Source organism: Trachurus japonicus, chromosome 2, assembly GCF_045865225.1.
Source record: "Trachurus japonicus isolate A0001 chromosome 2, Traja_1.0".
In the NCBI taxonomy this organism is placed as follows: domain Eukaryota; kingdom Metazoa; phylum Chordata; class Actinopteri; order Carangiformes; family Carangidae; genus Trachurus; species Trachurus japonicus.
Genome location: NC_140908.1, coordinates 12096274 through 12115609, shown reverse-complemented (window position 1 = coordinate 12115609; position 19336 = coordinate 12096274). Strand labels below are relative to the sequence as shown.

General features: G+C 46.2%; 1 protein-coding gene and 1 long non-coding RNA gene across 5 annotated transcripts in view; one reads left to right on the top strand and one right to left on the bottom strand.

Annotated features, from left to right (window-relative positions):
* The first annotated feature begins 567 nt into the window (after positions 1 to 567).
* LOC146990925 (von Willebrand factor D and EGF domain-containing protein) overlaps positions 568 to 19336 on the top strand; it is a 31718-nt gene continuing 12949 nt past the window's right edge. For 2 of the 3 annotated variants that reach the window (XM_085801460.1, XM_085801450.1), the window contains exons 1-17: positions 568 to 793; positions 3819 to 4003; positions 4212 to 4440; positions 4903 to 4968; positions 5052 to 5284; positions 6487 to 6576; positions 6663 to 6804; positions 7906 to 8123; positions 9677 to 9750; positions 10478 to 10754; positions 10864 to 11057; positions 11588 to 12498; positions 13247 to 13383; positions 13475 to 13636; positions 14494 to 14598; positions 16456 to 16570; positions 18458 to 18738. In XM_085801460.1, the coding sequence (XP_085657586.1) occupies positions 694 to 793; positions 3819 to 4003; positions 4212 to 4440; positions 4903 to 4968; positions 5052 to 5284; positions 6487 to 6576; positions 6663 to 6804; positions 7906 to 8123; positions 9677 to 9750; positions 10478 to 10754; positions 10864 to 11057; positions 11588 to 12498; positions 13247 to 13383; positions 13475 to 13636; positions 14494 to 14598; positions 16456 to 16570; positions 18458 to 18738 (3519 nt within the window). In that variant the 5' untranslated portion in view covers positions 568 to 693. The remainder of the gene's footprint in view (positions 794 to 3818; positions 4004 to 4211; positions 4441 to 4902; positions 4969 to 5051; positions 5285 to 6486; positions 6577 to 6662; positions 6805 to 7905; positions 8124 to 9676; positions 9751 to 10477; positions 10755 to 10863; positions 11058 to 11587; positions 12499 to 13246; positions 13384 to 13474; positions 13637 to 14493; positions 14599 to 16455; positions 16571 to 18457; positions 18739 to 19336) is intronic. The other variant, XM_085801441.1, reaches the window with a different exon arrangement.
* LOC146990927 (uncharacterized) lies at positions 591 to 18637 on the bottom strand. Of its 2 annotated transcripts, XR_015037834.1 has the most exons (5): positions 18437 to 18637; positions 16692 to 16831; positions 16437 to 16558; positions 7885 to 8117; positions 591 to 1135 (listed from the first exon to the last, which is right to left on the bottom strand). It is a non-coding gene; the product is annotated as an uncharacterized LOC146990927 (long non-coding RNA). The 2 variants fall into 2 exon arrangements; XR_015037835.1 differs by lacking the exons at positions 591 to 1135; positions 7885 to 8117 and adding an exon at positions 8134 to 8218.

The window sequence follows — 19336 nt, the reverse complement described above, 5'->3', positions numbered from 1 at the left end:
TGGCCTTTCGTAATATTAAAATGAATGACACTGAATTTTAGATGTGAGCCATAATCATTACAATTCAAAGAAATTAAATCAAGACATGAAATGTGTAATGGTTTCACTTTTTGAACTAAATTACTGACATAAATAAACTTTTCCATGAAATTAATTTATTGAGATTCACCTCCATATCATTTATTACATTTGATAAATAATGTTTATTATTGTAAAACTTTTGCTTTAACTCTTATAATTTCTTTTACTGACATGTTTTTCCACTCATATAGCTGCAGCAGATTTTAAATTTTTTCATTTCATGGTGACTAAAAGTTATTTCAGTGACGGTGCTTTTATTTATTTTGACGTTACATTTTTATTGGCCTCCCGCGCTCACTCGCAGATCAGTGCTGCGGTTCCTGACAGTCCGGATGGATCCGTCTCTGATGTGATTTGCTGGACCCACCTACAGGAACAGGACTCTCTCGGAGCTTGGTTCCCTCCTCCTCCCTCGCCTCCTCTCTTCAGTCATCCCGCACGCTGCTGCGCACCGGAGAGAGCCGCAGCCTCCAGCCTCTCCCTCTCTTATAAGGATAAGTGCAGCTTGCGCCACTTTCACGCTTTCGTTTCTCCAGACTCAATGGGACCGGGAGACTGAGCCTGAGCCTGAGCCCCGCTGCTGTTGCATCACTTTGCCCCAGAGCCGCAGCGATGGCCCGTTGCGCACACGGTTCGGTGCGCCTCCCGCTCCACGGATATTTACGCGTCGCGCTGCTGTGGCTGCTGCAACTGGAAGCGCTCGCGCAACACGGTAGGTCGCATGTTAAAGTTTATGGCTCAAATTACGGAGAAGACCAACCTGAATCATCATGTCCTAACTGTTTCCAAGTGGAGTCCAGCTGCTGGTTTCACCGCTCAGATTAAAAAAAAAAAAAAAAAAAAGTGCTTCTCATCCTCGTGACCCAGAGGAGTTTAAAGTAGAAGCAGATGTTTAAAACAACCAGAGAGTTTTTCTAAGTCTTATTTCTGTGCATTGAAGACAGAAGTGGGGACATGTTACCTGTGCACTGCAGCAGACTGAGAAGAGCTGGGCTGAGTTGGCCTGAGCTGCTGCATTCCCATCACTCAGCAGGTCCACAGTCAGTGAGATGGACTTCATGAGACACAAGGGAGACAGACACAAAGTTAGTTCAGCCAACTGTCTGTCCAGGTTCATTATCTCCTGCAGCAGTCAGCACATTGTCTCTGGGGGTTATTAAGCAGGAAAAGTGTGCAGATGAAAGTCCTGAACTCTACTACAGTGTGCAATGAGTTGACAAAGCAGCGAGGAGAGAAATAAAAACAACAGAAACCTCATGAAGAGCAGCTGTAATTAAAACAAGATCAGACGACAGACACAACACACTGTCTCTGCGTTGTTTGGTCAGAGTCCCTCTCCCATCATGCTCTCTGTCACTGCTGTCATGACATGTGTGGTCGTAAATCTGAAGGAGGATTGTAAAAAAAAAAAGCTGCAAAAAAAAAAACTTTATGGTTGTAGTGCAACAAAAACTTCAGTGAGATAAAAGAGCTAATTTGAAAACTGAGGCTTGTTCTCATTAGATCATACCACGCAGTAGTTGCCACCCCGTCTTCTCCATCGCGCCCACGTCTTTGTCTCCAGGTCCTACAACAACAGATCAAAGCACATGGTCGTAAACTTTAAGGCAGGCTGTCGTAAAGCTAAATTCTGGGGGTCCTTTAGCTCCAGGAGATGCTTTTCAATCAGATTATTCAAAAAATAATCTAATAGTTGTTGAGAAAAGCGTTACGTCCTATAAATTCTTCCTCTGGCAGTTAAACTCCTTTAACCCTGTTGACCTTCCAATAAAAAGTTGCAAACTTTACTAGTAGCTATGTAAAATAACCTTTTGGAAAGCATCAACACACCACTGTCAGATCAGAAACATTTAATGTGCATCAAAGATGAATATATTTTTGGTTTGGTCTTCAAAGATCAGCTATCAGCAGCTTCAGGACCAAACCTTCCGATCTCGGACCATGCTCTTTTATCTGTCATCAGTGTTGGTGCCTCCTTTGACATAGTTGTACTGCTTGTTGCTGTTTCGTCAACGTGTCATGGACACACTGTAAACCGAGTCTTCGATCTGGACTCTGGCGGTGTCATTCAGCCTGTGCAACTTCATATAGCGGGTTCAAACAAAGGAGTTGTCTGTTGTCACTTCGAGGCCGACGACCGACCTCGTCTGTTTCTACCGCTGAGTGACGGCCCCTCTGGGAAAAAGACCTGTAACCTCAGTTATGTTAACACCACGCTCTCCCAAATTAATCTTCTTTCCTGAGAAACAGCCCCCACCGAGTCTCTGCTGCACATCTGGGCTGCCGAGGGCCTCCTTCCCAGTGGGATCTCCCTCCACCCAGGGGCCGCTTCATTAGGTCACCCGCCCCCTCCTCCCCCGGGGCTCTGTAAACTCATTAAGCCGCCAATTGGGACAGTTTAGCCGGCAGCCAGAGTCCCAGTCCTCCTCCGTGAAAAGCTGGCTGTTTGGACAACCTGTGACCTCCAGTCTCGTCAGAGGAGCTTCCAGACGAGGTGTACACGCAGACAGGCCACCGTGTAAACAACAGCATTTGTTTTCAAAGGGGCTGTCTAGGTGAAGACCGGCTTGTAAGACCTTGTTTAGGCTCGGGATCACTGGCAGTAACTGCGCCCCGTCCATTCAAGGCTTTGACGGACTGGAGACATCCTAAATACCCTTCTGTGTTTGTTTTCCTTGACTTGACTCGACAACGTCAAAGAACAACTCGTACCTCTTTGTTCGCCCCCCTTGTTGACGACTTTGACCCATTTCGCTTCGCAGACGTGGTGGAGCTTTTCAGAATGTGTCAGTGTGGAAAACTGCATGTTCTGCTCAAGTAGTTTCCACCGGTTTGCTTCACCCCCCCCCAGCTGCCGGCGGTGCTCTCATGCGCCATTGGCTTTGTCCTCCCTGGGGCGAGTTTAGAGAGGTGAGAGGCTCAAAGGAATGTCTGTTATTCTTAGCAATTTAGATAACCTCTGGGGGTGGAATGATCTTTCCAACTCGCCTCCTTAACGCCGATCGACACTTTAAAGAGCAGCCACACGCTCTTTTCCTGCTACAACCTCTTCTTGTCCGTCAAAACATTTCTTGTTGGAGCTCCTGAGGATCCTCGAGGTCTTTCATCTCCATCAGATGTGGTCCATCCATCTTCTTTGGGGTGCAACAACAAGAAATATCACCAAGCCTCAATGGTTAACTTTTATTTCCTTGAGAAAGACCATGACGTGGAAGATAGCACTGGAAAAAGCTGTTGAGTGGACCTTGAGTTCATACTAGTTACTCAAATTACTGTCCCCGAGGTCAAGTATGAACTTTCACATTTAGTTTAAATGAGGTCTTTTCCCCACAGTTCACCAATCCAAGGACATCAGACCTTTATCTGTTTCCCAAGACAAATTGTGTTGCTTTTGTTTTGTCTGTCCTGCTCACAGCAGGACACTGTCAAGACGTGATGTAATCATGACCTGAGGTTCTTTAGTTTTCATTTCCTCTCCATTAAACTGTTTTAGTTGGAAATATGGATTGTTCAGCAAAAGGAGAGCATCCAGGAAGATAAAAGCTCTCCAGAAGTGGGAAATCACTTAAGTGGGTCATAGTGGGGTCACACACTGACGCTCAGTGTCTTCATACAAAACAGAGAACATCTGCTCATTATTTGTGTGCAGAAAAGCAGCAAATGAGGAGAAAGAAATTCAGGCTGTTTTACACATTTGAGCTTTTGCACATTATCTTGGTTTCATTGATCTTCCTCAGCTCCAGAGTGTCAACCAGGAGGACACCAGATTATGCGCAATCCCTACCGGAGCGTGGACTTCGACTCTACAGAGATCCAGAACACTGCCATCCAGGACCTGATCTGCGACCACTCTCTGTCACCGGGCTGGTACAGGTTCAGGATCAACAACAAGCCGGCAGAGATGCCCACCACCTGCGTCGAGGTGAGTTCTGCCAGAGAAGTGGCGTTATTCTTCCTCAAAATGAGTCCATCTGACATCACCTCACAGAAACAGCATCAAACATCCTCTGCCCGTGCAGACATCCAGCACCCAGCAGGTGTAATGAGCACCTTCAGCCCAGCTGGAGGGTATAATAACCCCCCTCCCACAGGTAATGACTGTTTCTATCGACACCCTCCCACCTCTGCAGATGAACCGCTGTGGCACCCAGGCTCCAGTGTGGCTGTCCCTGAGGGACGCCTCCCTGCCGCGGCCCGGCGAACTCCGCCAGCTCTCGGCCTGCGCCACCTGGCAGTTCTTCCACGGCAGCGCCAAAGACTGCTGCCTCTTCCGCATCCCCATCACGGTGAGGAACTGTGGCGACTTCATGGTCTACCACCTGCAGCCCACGCAGGGGTGCATGGGATACTGCGCTAAGGGTGAGTCGTTGTTGCATAAACACTGCAAAAACTCAAAATCTTTCCAAGTATATTTGTCTTATTTCTTGTCAAAATGTCTCATTTGTGGTCAAAACTTAGTCTCTTTCCACTTAAAATAAGACTCATCACCTAAAAATCAACTTGTTTTTAGATCATTTTCACTTGTTTCAAACTAATTTTCACTTGAAATAAATAGAAAAATCTTTTTTGTGCTTGTAATAAGAAAGAAAAACTTGCTCCACTATCAGATTATTTCAAGTGAAAATATGCTTGAAAGAAGTAAAAACTGTCTAAAAACTAGGTACTTTTTATGTGATGAGTCTAGATTTGTTTTGACTAGAAATAAAACAAATATTCTTGGTAAGATTTTGAGTTTTTGCAGTGAAGATGGAATGAGGTGGTGCAGCTAGATAGATGATCTTCTTTCAGCCTAACATCGAAGAAACGTTTGTCATGTTGTAGCTGCCCCTGAATTGGGACCAAGGCATTGCCCCCCGGGCGAGTTGGAGGTCAACGGCCAATGCAAAGGTGAGACCATGCTGTTTATTTTGCACCTTTATCATCCACCGAAACACATCATTCACGTAAAGCTCGCAACTCTGTGTTCTCAGCTGCCATCCCGGCCCTCCCCTCCCGGCCGCTCATCACCCCGGAGCTGATCGGCCACAGCGTCCACCTCCGATGCTCCTTCGTCCCGCCGCCGTGGAGCCAGCCGCTGGGCTTCCAGGTGGTGTGGGCCCGCCACATCGGCCACAGCATGAAGGCCGAAGTCAGGCAGGAATCCACGCTGAAGCCCTACTCTCTGGTGGAGATGGATGGCGTTCACTTCAGGCTCGGGGAAACGGTAATTCCTGCCAGACGGCGCGCTGACAGGGCACATGTGGAGCGTTTGACCCCTCGAGCGGGGCAACGTAAGCCATGGATCACACACTGACCCCCTTTTGCCTCACAAAGCAAAAGCCGAGAGGCAACGTGTGTCACATCCCGTTAAGAGAAGGCAAGAGGAGGGCGGGGGAGTTAAATCAGTTGCAGGTTGGAGAAGCCATGCTCCACATGCTTCCCATTTAGACCCTCCATTCAGATCCTCATAGTCAATTCTGGGGAAGTTATTTTTACACGGACACATGCACACGTATACAATGAAGCCATTTCTTGTGATTTCTTGCTACATTGTTTTGCCGCTCCCACTCAAGGACACCAACACAGCCGTAGATGTGAGACGGTGCACACCAGCTGATCAGGCTGCTTGAGGTTGGGACCGTCACCATCTCTCTGACAGAAGGGGAAATGCATCAGAGGAACCAGGAAGTACAAATCCAGCTGTTGCGAGCAGCACGCTTCACTGGAGGGAACAATATTTATGATCCAACTTCTCCTCTGCTGCTCAGCCACCAAACCAACCTGCTGACGACTCTCATTTCCTGCAGAAATCATTTGCTGCCATGAATCTGAGTTATTAGATGTTGAAACAGAGCTGATGTCACTCTCTCTTGCTCGTACAGCTGTGGCCCACCGCGCGGCCATATTTGGACACCAGGCTTGTATTAGTTGTGTCTGGAACATGTTGCAGAGGGCTGGGCTCGCTCACGGGGCCCCCGACTTTAACACATGTTGATACTGCAGCTGAGTCGGGTCAAAGATCATCTCCTTTTTTTTTTCTCCCCTCTCTTACCCAGAGAGTGAGTAAAATGTTAGCGCTCTCCGAGCCGAGGATCAGAGGAGCGCCGCTGCACTGCGAGCTGCACGGGGAGATGTTTTGATAAATCGCAAATACAGTGTCAACTGTACGTTGTTAGTCTTTCTCCCGACCAATAATCACACACTGTAGGAATTCAACACGCCGGTTCATGTGGAAATATAAGCAAAAGCAGAGCAGAGCATGTGATGTTCTGGAGATAAAAAGGTTTTTGTTCCGCAATTACACAAAGAATTCTCTGCACAGCTCTGCACAAAAGTTGATGTGGTGTCTCTGTTAGCTTTAGACTCATGTCATGTTTTGAGGAATGGCTCTGATTGGTTAAAAACGACATTTTTCTTTCCTTGTAGTTCTCCTGCAGCGTGTCGACCGTCAGAGCTAACTCCAGCAGCAACAGATCTCCTCCGAAGGAAAGTGAGAGTTTCTACGCTGGACTGAAGGTAAACACTCTTGTGCAAAAGGATGAAAAGAGTGCCCCACCACCACCACCACCACCAACTCTTTACTCCCTTTTTCTCCCCCCCAGTTCTCTCCAGACTCGCTCCACATAGCGGAGAACACGAAGGAGCATGAGGTGACCGTCCACAGCACGGTGCCCATCCCCTGCTTCACCCCCGACCACGGCCACCAGTGTGCAGTCCCTCTGGCTCTGAGCGTCCACGACCCAGGTCAGAAAACACTCCTCAGGAAGTGGACTTTCTAACAGTCCCCAAAGTTAGAACAAAGATGTACGGTGGCCCATTTTCATTACTGTGGCCCCTGTTCATCAACTCAAGACCCACTTTTTTAGTCTGTCTTTTAATTAAATTTAAGTTTAATCCAACAATTGTTTCTTGTTTTATTATCTTAACTTACTTTAATTTTATCTTACTTTAGATTACTTCATCCCAGCTTTTATCTTAGTTTATTTTAAAGAGTTTGGTGCTGTATTATCCACTTATTTATTGAGTCTTATTTATTTTCTTTTGTTTTGGCCTATGCATTTTATTTGATTCTATTTTACATTTTCTAATTTTATTCAATTCATTTGCTTTTATTATTTTTATGTGAGTAGGCTTGTGTGGATGTGGGTGTGATTCTTTCTTTACTTTCTCTATGTTTTATCACTGAGTGTAAAGTACTTTACAGTCTATACAAATAAAGTTATTATTATTATAACATCATGTTAGGTTGTGGAGAATCCTGAATCCTGAAACTCATCACATGATATCCCATAAATTGACCATTATTGGCAAGTTAATGGTCAAAGCACAAATTAAAGGAACTGAGTGTGCACAGACAGCACATGAAGAGCCCAAACATCATTGTAGGAGCCATAATACATAGATATGTAAAAAAGAGTTGGAAACTTAAATTGTATTTTATTATTTCTAAGTTTGTATGTTAGATCTATGTGTTCTATATCTATAGTGCAGAGTAGAGCGAGATTACCGCACCGACTGCCTCAGTTTGGATGAGAGCGGTGAGAGGGAGCACAGTTTTTCTACGGAGTGATGGATGTAAATTGATTTTTCTTCAGTAAAGTTTTTGTTTTTAAACGGATACATCTCTTATTCATTCTTGTAAGAATCCCTGCCTTTCATCCTTTAAATTATTAAAGAGGTCAGGTTTCCATCCTTCCAATTAAAAGTCCTCCTCCCTGTACCGTGCTCACACTTGTCCTGTACATCATCACATCAAAGCCGGCCCAGGGAGCCTTCATCATGGTCCTGCAGGCAGCTGTTTGCCGTCCGTTGACACTAACTTACCCACCGCGTTGACATCCACAGACAGTCTGGGACACGAGGCCTCCAACGTGGCGCTGTCCGCCTGCCAGGTGGAGCTGCAGCCCAGCGCCTGCAGCGAAGGCAGCTGCGGCCAGGCCACGTTTTTCGTCACCGCCGTCACCGACTTCACGCGTGACGGGAACCGCCCCAGTCTGATCGGCGCGATGCCCGCGGCCAGCGCACCGCGACTCTGGAGGAGCTACGTCCCAATGTCCCTGAAAGTGAGTTGACGTGATGCTGCTGGGACAAACATGCACAACTGGTCTCTTCTCATTCATGTGAACTCTTATGTAGGACAGGCACAGGTTACAGAGATCTGGGGACACAGAAATGATCACAGTGACCCAGGGCCGGCCCAGGGATTTTGGTGGCCCCAGAACAAAATTTTGTTTGTGGCCCCCAAAACACTCTAAGCGCAAACACCAAATCACACACACAGCTTACTGAATGAACAGACACACACATAAACATGTGTGTGTTTGTGGCCCTAAACAATCTCATAGAGCATTTATGCCATGAATCGGCCCTGCTGTGACACTTAAAGCAGAAGTAAGCGATATTTTTGTGTTAATATAAGTCTTAAATAGTTATATCTTCCGACAGCAATCACTTACATAGAGTGTTTGGACCGAAACACGGGTCCGTCAGTCACTCTGCTCTGCTCTGAGCCGAGGAGAAAACTTTTCTTGTATCCTACAAGTTTTATCCAATGAGGAGAGAGAACGGCATAAAGGGGCAGTCCTCTCTGTGTGTGCAGCCAAGGGATGCGCCTGAATGTGGTGACGTAGGGACGAGGACCAATAGATCCATGACGAGGGCGGGGGCTGCTAACTCCGTCGGCTGACAAGAAGTTATGGTGCGTTCAGGGCAGCCCGTAACTTGTGTTTTTCCGACCTGTGAAGTCGTACCAGTTCGATCTGGTGCGAGTTCACGGGTCAGAAGTTACGAGTGGCCGTTATAGTGACTTTCACAGGCAACAGGTCGGAGAAACGCGAGTTGCGGGTTGCCTGGAACGCTACAAAGTCGTAAGTCGTGACTTGAAGCCGCAACTTACGGTTTCAAAAGCCTGACTGGAACGCAGCATTAGCCAAAACGACCGGATCGCTTACTTCTGCTTTAATGAGGTTCAAGAGATCCATTCCTGGAAGTCTGGGAAGACTACATGAAACTGTGTTCTATGAAAATTATTTTTTGGATTCATTTAGCGTTCAAAAAAAAGGGGTCCTTGGGAGATGACCAATAGTTTTCTAGGTTCTTTCATGAGATAAAGGTTGTTTCTGGGGGTCCAAAGGTAATGCTGCTGGATGGATTGTTGATATTAGGGTCCTGGACTCCTTGAGCTTGTCCAACAAGTCTTTGAGGAGCTTCCAGCTCTTGAATGAGGGCACTAGGGTCCAAAAACAAATAATCAAAGTGATATAATAACCTAAATCTGACTGTAATTAGAGATTATTAGAAAGACTTCAGTAAGTACAGGTGTCTCCTTCGCTCTGTGTACATATATACACACAGTTATGCAGTAGTTTATGAAGTTGGAGGGGAGGGCCTGAAGTGTGCCTGTGTGATGGTTTGACATGATGTTTGAGCAGCGCTGCTCTAACTGCTCATTAGCCGCGTCCACACAGGTTATATAAGACGTGATGTCAGCCCTGCAGACATGCTGTCTCTGATGAGGAGTTCTCCCATCTGGGTTTGGTGAAAACATCAAAGCCCAAGGTCAAAGGTCACAGGGTGGGGGCGCCTTCATCTCTGTTCTCTTCACCTTTGCCCCCAGGTCACGGTCCAGGACGTTCCCACTTCCATCTGCTACTCTCTGACTGACCCGCATGTCATAACCCTGGATGGCAGGTAAATTCCCTCCTTATCGGTTGTTAAAAGGATAGTTCACCCAAAATTCAAATTTCACTCATCTCATATCTACTCACCCTCATGTCGACTAAGAGCTGTGAGAAGTCCGCGCAGCAGTATTTGTCCATATAATGGTTGTGAATGGATACCAACTTTCTTCGTCCAAAAAGACACACCAAAAAACATCCAAATACCTCCATACTGCTTCGTCTGTGACTGTAATGTCCCTCTTGTACTGAAGCCCCGAAATGAGAATTTGTTCCGCTGGTCAGGAAGAGCAGTGAACTGAGACACTGGGAGCTTCCGCTACAAACAAGCTTAAAATATAGACTTATTAAATTTTTTTTGGAACAATTTCTCATGTCGGGGCTTCAATACAAGAGGGACATTATTACAGACGAAGCAGTATGGAGGTATTTGGATGTTTTTTGGTGTGTCTTTTTGGACGAAGAAAGTTGGTATCCATTCACAACCATTATAAAAAGGTAAAGGTAAAGGTACTTTATTAGTCACATATACAGCTAGTACAGTGAAATTCTTTCTCTGCATTTATGGACAAATACTGCTGCGCGGAGGACTCTAGAAATTCTCACAGCTCTTAGTCCACATGAGGGTGAGTAGATAATGAGTGAAATTTGAATTTTGGATGAACTATCCCCTTTAAGTGATGGTTCAGACTCCATATATCATCTTCCTGTGATGTTCAACTGTCACGTCCCCTGTGCAGACGTTATGAAAACCACCAGACCGGCACCTTCGTCCTGTACCGGAGCCTCGTCAGGGACTTCGAGGTGCACTCCCGCCAGTGGGACTGCGGCAGCCGCCACTACGCCGTCGCGTGCAACTGCGGCGTGGCGGTGCGAGAGGGGAACGAGGTCGCGGTCTTCGACATGTGCAACGGTCAGCCGCAGGAGACCAGGCCGCAACTCACCCTGAAGAACCTCGGCGACAGGGAGGGCAGCCGGGTCAGGGTCCTGGAGTCGCACCAGGGGAAGAAGGTCACCGTAGGTATCCGAACATTTTGAAACTGCCGCAGATTTTGTTTGAAGCATCACAAAATGTTGCAGCTCTGCTGTTCGAAGTTGAACACTTTTATAACTTCTCCTCTTGTAGTTGATCTTTCCGTCCGGGGCCTTTGTCAGGGCCGATGTTGGCGACTGGGGGATGAGTCTGTCGGTTCGGGCGCCCAGCGTTGACTACGGCAACACGCAAGGCCTCTGCGGCACCTTCGACCGCAACGGCAACAATGACTTCCACAGCTCTGATGGCGGCTCTGATGACCTGCATCGCTTCATTGAGGACTGGAGGTCAGTCCCTTTGTTTTATTTTAATTCCAACTTTACATTAAAGGAGAGATATTGTGCCCCTTTTTTACAAATTAAAATAGTTCCCAGGTGTCTTAAAGACATGTCTGTGACATGCTTCGGTCAAAATACCTCAAGGATCAAACATCACAGCTCTTTTCATCCTCTCTAAACAGCCCTGTTCAGAACGGCTGGTTTCAGTGCCTGTCCCTTTAAATGCAAATGAACCACTGCTTGCCCCGCCCCTTCTACCGGTCCCAGGTAGGGGTGGGGTTATGCAAATTTGAAAGCTAGTGACATCACTGTATGTCAACTAAGGGAACAGCTCGTAAAACCACCTGGATTTCAACCTACGGAGCCTGAAAATTACAGATTTTTTTGTCAATTCTCACATTTTGGGGGCCGAAAGGCAAGACAAACACCTAAATATATGTTAAAGAGCCTTCAAAAAGTGATATTTCCATAATATGACCCCTTTAAGTCTCTACAAAGCTGTTTGTTTCAGTGGTTTTTCCATCTTTTGTGTGTGGTAGGATAGCTCCAGGTGAGAGTTTGTTCGACAGGACGCCTCCTGGGACGACGCAGGAGCTCAGGAGGCCGTTCTGTCAGTGCCAGCAAGGATACAGCACTTCTCATCACGCTGGCCGGGGGATGAGGAACCTGTACAATCCTTCCGCTCACTCCGACTGCATCTCCTACGACAATGTGGATTACACATCTGTGTTCCCCTCCATGGACACGACAGTGGAATACATCAAGAGTCCAGAGAGGGAGGAGAGCATCCTGGATATGTCTGCCTTTAACAGTCACCCTCTGGAGAGGAGGCACACCCGGTCCCGCCGCGAGGACGACTCGGCGGGCGACGGCGACCCCGAACTGGACGGCGCGTTCCGGGAGGATCATCTGCTTTCCGTCGACAGGCAGAGGAGACAGGCGTCATTTGAGTTTCAGCCCGTCTTCGCTGCTCAAAGCCTCCGTCAGGCCGATCTGGAGAATTTGGCTTACTTCTTCCCCGAGGATCACCTGGCAGAGGCCCGACCGGAGGCGCAGCCCCGGTGGCCCACGCCGAGCGGCCTCACCTCGGCCAAGGCCCTGGAGGTCTGCCAGACGGCTTTGGCCAACTCCACGGTCGGCGCGGTGTGCCGGGGGCTGCTGGGACGGCGGCTGGACGAGGCGGTGGATCTCTGCATCCTGGACCTGCAGCTCAAAGACGACCTGGGCTGGGAGGAGGCCCTGCTGCCGTACCTGGAGAACGAGTGCGAGAGGCGACTGCTGGACAACCGGACCCAGAGGGCCCTGGAGGGGTCGGGACCTCCGGGAGCGACCGGGGAGGTGACGATGGCGCTGCGCTGCCCCAACTTCTGCAACGGGAACGGGGAGTGCACAGAGTGGGGCTGCCAGTGTTACCCCGGCCACAGCTTCTACGACTGCAGCCTGGCCATCAGTGAGTGCAAACACACTATATCTGATTATTATCATTAAATAAATAATCTTGATTAAAGGGATAGTTCAACATTTTGCACAAATTGGCCCATTGCCATAATCGCTATAGTCATAGCAGTAGCTTACTAGCTTCATTACCTTTATTTGTCGGTGCAAGCTATTTTTAGAACGGTGGAGCAGAGCTGTGAGCTGCTCAGAGCTACACTACGGAGGCTAATGGGATTTCTTGGTTTCCCTCATCAAACTCATCAAATACACAATCCAACAACTCCAAAACGCTCTGGTGGACAAGTTGTGACCTGCACATTCACCACGCTATGAGATGATAACACAACATTACCAGACAGGGTTGTTTTTGAGGCAAATGCAGAGACTGATTGCTGAAAAACTGTCCCTGAAGGCAATGCGCATCAGCAGTTTTGCATGAATTTACCTCGAAAACAACTCTGTCTTAAAATGTTCCGTTATTATCTCATAGCGTGGTGAATGTGCAGGTCACAACTTGTCCACCAGAGCGTTTTGGAGTTGTTGGATTGTGTATTTGATGAGTTTGATGAGGGAAACCAAGAAATCCCATTAGCCTCCGTAGCGGAGCTCTGAGCAGCTCGCCGCTCCACTCGATGGTTCTAAAAATAGCTTGCAATGACAAATAAAGGTAACGAAGCTACTGCTATGACTATAGGGATTATGGCAATGGGCCAATTTGCCAATATGTTGAACTATCCCTTTAACACTCTCTCCTCTGACAGGCCAGCCGGTGGAGATCACAGATCTGGAGAACGGTGGACTATGCGACATCAGATCCTTTGACTGTCGCAACGTTCGAGTCTTCGGCCTCGGCTTCATCGACTCCTCCGACCTCAGCTGCCACGCCACCAGGCTGAAGGTGACGAACAGGAACACACATAAAGTAGCCTATGTCCTTTTATTTTCGAATATATTTCCTCTAAACTTCATCGATCTATCTCTCTCCACAGCACATGAACGGAGTTTGGGTCGCGGGGGAAAAACAGCGAACCAAAGCCACCTTCCTCAGCTCCAGAGCTCTGGACTGCGCCGTCCCGTCTCTTAGCAACACCGCCGTCAACACGGAGGACTTCATGATGGACGACAAACCGTACGCTCGCTGGGAGATTAAGGTGAAGCCTCCTTTCATATTTGCATCTAATTAATGCGTCTTTTGCTGGTTGCTACATCCACCCAAACCTTCACCGTCTCACCAGGTTGTTGTTGTTTCTTTTCCAAAAATAACAATTTAACCCTCCTGCTGTCCTCCTGGGTCAAGGAAGGAAGGATGAAGGGAAGAAAGGAAGTACAAAGGGAAAGAAAGAAGGAAGGAAGGAAGGACAAAGGGAATGATGGGAGGAAAGAAGGAAGGGAAAAAGGAAGGAAAGATAGAGGGAGGGAGGGAACAGATCGAGTCAAAAAAGAAGGAAGAAGTAGGGAAGAAGGGAAGGAAGGGAGGGAGGCAAAAAGGATTGTGGAAAGAAGGAAGGAAAGAAAGATGGAGGGAGGGAACAGACCAGGTCAACTGGATCAAAAGAGGAAGGAAGAAGAAGTAAGGACGAAGGGAAGGAAGGAAGGAAAGAAGCAAGGGAAAACAGATTGTGGAAAGAAGGAAGGGAGAAAGGAAGGAAAGATAGAGGGAGGGAGGGAGGAAACAGATTGGGTCAAAAAAGAAGGAAGAAGTAAGGACGAAGGGAAGGAAGGGAGGGAGGCAAAAAGGATTGTGGAAAGAAGGAAGGAAAAAAGGAAGGAAAGAAAGATGGAGGGAGGGAGGGAACAGACCAGGTCAACTGGATCAAAAGAGGAAGGAAGAAGAAGTAAGGACGAAGGGAAGGAAGGAAGGAAGGAAAGAAGCAAGGGAAAAAAGATTGTGGAAAGAAGGAAGGGAGAAAGGAAGGAAAGATGGAGGAAGTGAACAGATCTAATTAATGCGTCTTTTGCTGGTTGAAAGCTGAATATCTCCTCCTCTTCGTCCTCGTTGTTCCATCAGGTGACCAACGACGGCTCCCAGTACAGCCAGGCCAAGGTGCTGACCATCTACGACGGCGTTTGTCAGGTCTGCGAGGCCTCGCGCTCAGGACTCTGTAAGTTAAAGGTAACTCACACAGAAAAGTGAACAGTGCTCTTCTCTTTTTTAATCCATTTGTTTTTTTGAAGACAGAGATTAGAACTCAGGTTGGACAAAGAGCTATTTTAAAGGGATAGTAGCATTTTTTTAAAGTGGGGTTGTATGATCTACAAATAGCCCCTAAGTACTTTAATTGCAGTAGCAGACTCTCTGCACTCCTCCCGTTAGCAACGCCAGCCCATAGCCCTGCCCAGAGATTTACAACATACATTGTTGTGAATGGACCCAAAGAAACGGCCTATTTTCACGGCCTAAAAGAGGTTTTACCTGAAAAAAAAAACACAGTTCCATTGTTCGCTATAATATAATTTTTTCCAGCCCCTCAAAGTGCAGGAAAAACACAGTTTTTATTTGGACCTAACCAACTGCTGATCGGCAGGCGCTAACCCTGGGCGGAGGGATACGTGAGTTGGTTTGGTCCAAATAAAAACTGTGTTTTTCTTGCACTTTGAAGGGCTGGAAAAAATTATATTATAGCGAACAATGGAACTGTGTTTTTTTTTTTTCAGGTAAAACCTCTTTTAGGCCGCGAAAATAGGCCGTTTCTTTGGGTCCATTCACAACACTGTATGTTGTAAATCTCTGGGCAGGGCTATGGGCTGGCGTTGCTAACGGGAGGAGTGCAGAGAGTCTTCTACTGCAATTAAAGTACTTAGGGGCTATTTGTAGATCATACAACCCCACTTTAAAAAAATGCTACTATCCCTTTAAGGTGGTATAGCTGGACTCTGGGAACCAATGGTGGGTGTTTAGTGGAAAAGTGTTTTATTGGCTCTGTTAGGGGTCGACTGTCTGCGCCTCGAGTCAGGTCCAATGTTTAAACCAGAGACAGAGCGACGTCTCATCCTCCCCACACGCAGCATCTGACTAAAAACTTTACGTTCATTAAAAAAACAGGTACAGAGGGAGGAGGAAGAGGGAGGGGAGGGGGGGTGCTGTTGTTACTGGAAGTGCTTTTTATGGGAACACACACACGTGTCCAAACAGCTGTGGACACCGAGATATTTATTTTTATGTGGTTGCCAAAAGCTGAACCAAATTGAATTAAGTCGAGTAGAGGTGATGTGTTCAGAGCTGATTTCCACAGGGTTTTACAGTTGTTATTTCTGCTGCGACCACATGTCAAGGTTTAAAGGGATAGTTCGACATTTTGGCAATCTTTTTTGGCTTTTTGGCTTATCACCATAATCCCTATAGTCATAGCACTAGGTTCATTACCTTTAATTATTGGTGCATGTTGTTTAGAGATCAGCGGGGCAGAGACGTGAGCTGCTCAGTGAACACAATGGAGGTGAATGGTACAGGTCCCTCAAAACTCATCAAATACACAATCCAACAACTCCAAAAGGCTCTCATGGACAAGTTGTGACCTGCACATTCACCACGCTATGAAATAATCATGTAACATTATGAGAATAGTTTTCGAGGCAAATGCAGCCGGAACTACATTCCAGACACGGTTACTGGACGGAGTGATTTAGAAAACGCAAGTAGTTTCGAGTATTTGCTTCATGTGTCGTAATGTTACATAAAATTATACATGATAATTTCATAGCGTGGTGAATGTGTAGGTCACAACTTGTCCACAAGAGCGTTTTGGAGTTGTTGGATTGTGTATTTGATGAGTTTGATGAGGGAAAGGCAAAGTACCGTGCGCCTCCAGCTCACATCTCTGCCCCACCGATCCAAAAACAGCTTGCACCGACAATTAAAGGCAATGAACCTTCTCCTAAAACAATAGGGATTATGGCAATAGGCGAATTTAAATGCACCATGCTGTACATATATAAAACACACACACAAACCTTCTTCTCTCTGATCAAGGAGCGGACGTGCAACATCGACGGGATGTGTTTCGCAGAGGGGGACTCCAATCCCAGCAGCCCCTGCCTCCTCTGTGACCCGGACACCTCCCAGTTCACCTGGTCTGTGAACCAAGGTACAAAGACTCAGTCAGTGCACAGACGGGGGTTTTTCCCAACCGTTTAGGAGGTGATGTGTTTTTTTTTTCTGTTCCGCTCGCAGCCTCTAATGACGACTAACAGCAGCGTTTATCTTACCGCGTTAGCACAGAGGCGGTCCAGCTCGTCTGTCACCGCGGTAGCCGTCCAGCTGTGGTCGTCCTGTTTGTCCCCATTAGCAGATCAAAGCAGCGGAGGTTTAAGTTTCCCAGCATGCCCTGACCTGTCGCTTAACCGCTCTGAGAAAGAAAGATGAATAAGGGAGAGGGGGTAAATCGCATGTTAAGATTTCCACGGCGACGCAGACCGACAATCATCATTCTTTACATACAACAAACCACAGCTCCGAGGCTGTAATAGCTCTGCGGTGCAATGAACGGCCTCGAATCCAAACAAAACACAACAGATCAAAGTGAGTGAGTCGAGAAAAAGATGCTTTTTCTGCAAAAAAAAACTTGGTTTATCTTGGATGCAGGAGGAGTCATCTCACTGCACTGCCAGAGGTTTTATAAATAGTGATAATCCATCTAATCAATGTGTGCTCTCTTGTGCTGGGATCACCGCCACTTTCTTCCTATTGAACATCTGTGGTGTCTGATGTTAAGAGATCTGGAGAGCTGCAGTTGGATAGAAAAAGATGGAATCTGGTTCCAGCCCTGGACATGTGTGTTTACAATGACTCTTCCAGGAAAAGCCCGGAGCGATGTGTTGTTCAGGAAGCAAATCCTGTCACCAAAACACAAAAGGCTTGTAGCTGGAGATGTAATAATAAATAGAAAAGAGGGAATACAACATACTATTCACTAATAAGTAAAGGTACGGTTAGAAGTTTCCAAGATCTCAAGGACAAATTTGGCCTACAGAACCAGGACCTCTTCAGGTATTTACAAATAAGAGACTATGTCGGGAAAAAAAATATAAAAAGATTAACCTTATAAGAAGATAATTTCAAAATTATACACAAGTCTTCAATCATTTAACAAAGAAAATACAGCTAATGTAAAATCAAGATGGGAAGCTGAAGGCAACATCATCATTTCTCAGGAGAACTGGAAGGAAATTTTTAAACAACAATGGAAAACAACAAATTCTCCACTCTGGAGAGAATATACATGGAAAAATGTGACTGTCATCCGCTATTTTTGCACTCCATATCAAAAGAGATCATATTCCAATCAGACAGAATGTTGGAGATGTTGCGGAAGCAAGGAGGCGAATATCATATCATATATTCTGGTGTTGCCCTGTTGTGACCCCATTTTGGTTGCGAGTACATCAAATTCTTGAGACTGTGTTTTCAACGAAAATAACCTTTTGCTTTAATTTGTTATATTTGATGGATCTAGAGGAACTGGAATGGAGGAACAAAGATATTAAATACTTGCTGAGAATATTACTGGTGGCTTGTAAGAAATCAATAACGAAGAAATGGCTGAAGAGGGAGGCACCTAGTGTAGATGAATGGATTGATATTGTGTACAGCATCTATGTAATGGAAAGAATTACTTTTAATTTAAGAACACAAAAAGAGGTATTTATTGATAATTGGCAAAAATGGATTACATATGTCTCTACCATAAAACCGGACTTCAGGTAATCTCAGACTGGATTATCAGAATATTTTTTCTTTTTTTCTCTCGATTTCTCGACTGGAGATGTTTACCAGTCCCCTTATGTACACTTTTACTTTCCCCTTGATACTTTTGTACACATTTATAGGTCTTCATGTTGATTGTTTGACTGTTTGTTTGTTTACATGTAAAATCAAAACCAATAAAAAGTAAATGACAAAAAAAGAAAAGAGGGAATAATGGCAGATAGATCTCCTACTACTTCTTCTTTACCTGTTTCTTCTCCCTCTCCAGTCAACGAGCCCCCGGCCTTCCACCGGCCTCAGAGCGGCCTGCGCACGTTCGCCGGGGAGAACTTCGTCTTCCAGTTCGCGGCGTCCGACCCCGAGGGCTCGGCGCTGCTCTTCCAGCTGGAGGAGGGTCCCGGCGGGGCCGTCCTCTCCCCGGCCGGGCTGCTCATCTGGAGGGTCCCGGTCCCGGCGCGCCTGGAGGGGACGGAGGAGCACCAGACCAGACGCTCGTTCCGCTTCACGCTGTCCGACGAGTGCAACGCCCAGAGCAGCTTCACCGTGGAGGTAGAGACGGAGGAGGGAGCAGGTGTTAGGGATGTCACCATTACTTGTTTTTACAATTAATCGCGGTATTAAACGCCACAATTAATTGATTGTAAAGATTCCTAAATACCGTCACTTTCTGAAAAAGATTATGTTGGAAACCGTATCGGTATCGTTGTGCACCAAAGTAAAATTAAATGCACAGATACTGGTCCATTTATCTAAAGTAACACTGAATTGATAGGAATTTAAATGTTAGCGTGTCATTTCTAATTTAAAAGAATGATTAAAATAAACTAGTCTAGATGACAATTAATGACTTAAATATTTCAAACACTTCCCTGGGGGGATTAATAACTGGTCCTCAGTGATGGGATGGGAAGTCATTTGACATATTTTAGCATTTTATAAAACGCAATAGTTACTTTTCCTGGTAATTAGTTTCTTTTATAATATAGTTACTCAGTTACTAACTCAGTTACATTTTGGGGAACGTAACGAGTAGGCTACCTATATAACTAATTTCTTTTCAAAAGTAACATGCCCAACACTGCTGGTCCTATATTAAGAGATTAGTAATGTAATTATATTTTGACCATATTTGATTTTACACATTTAA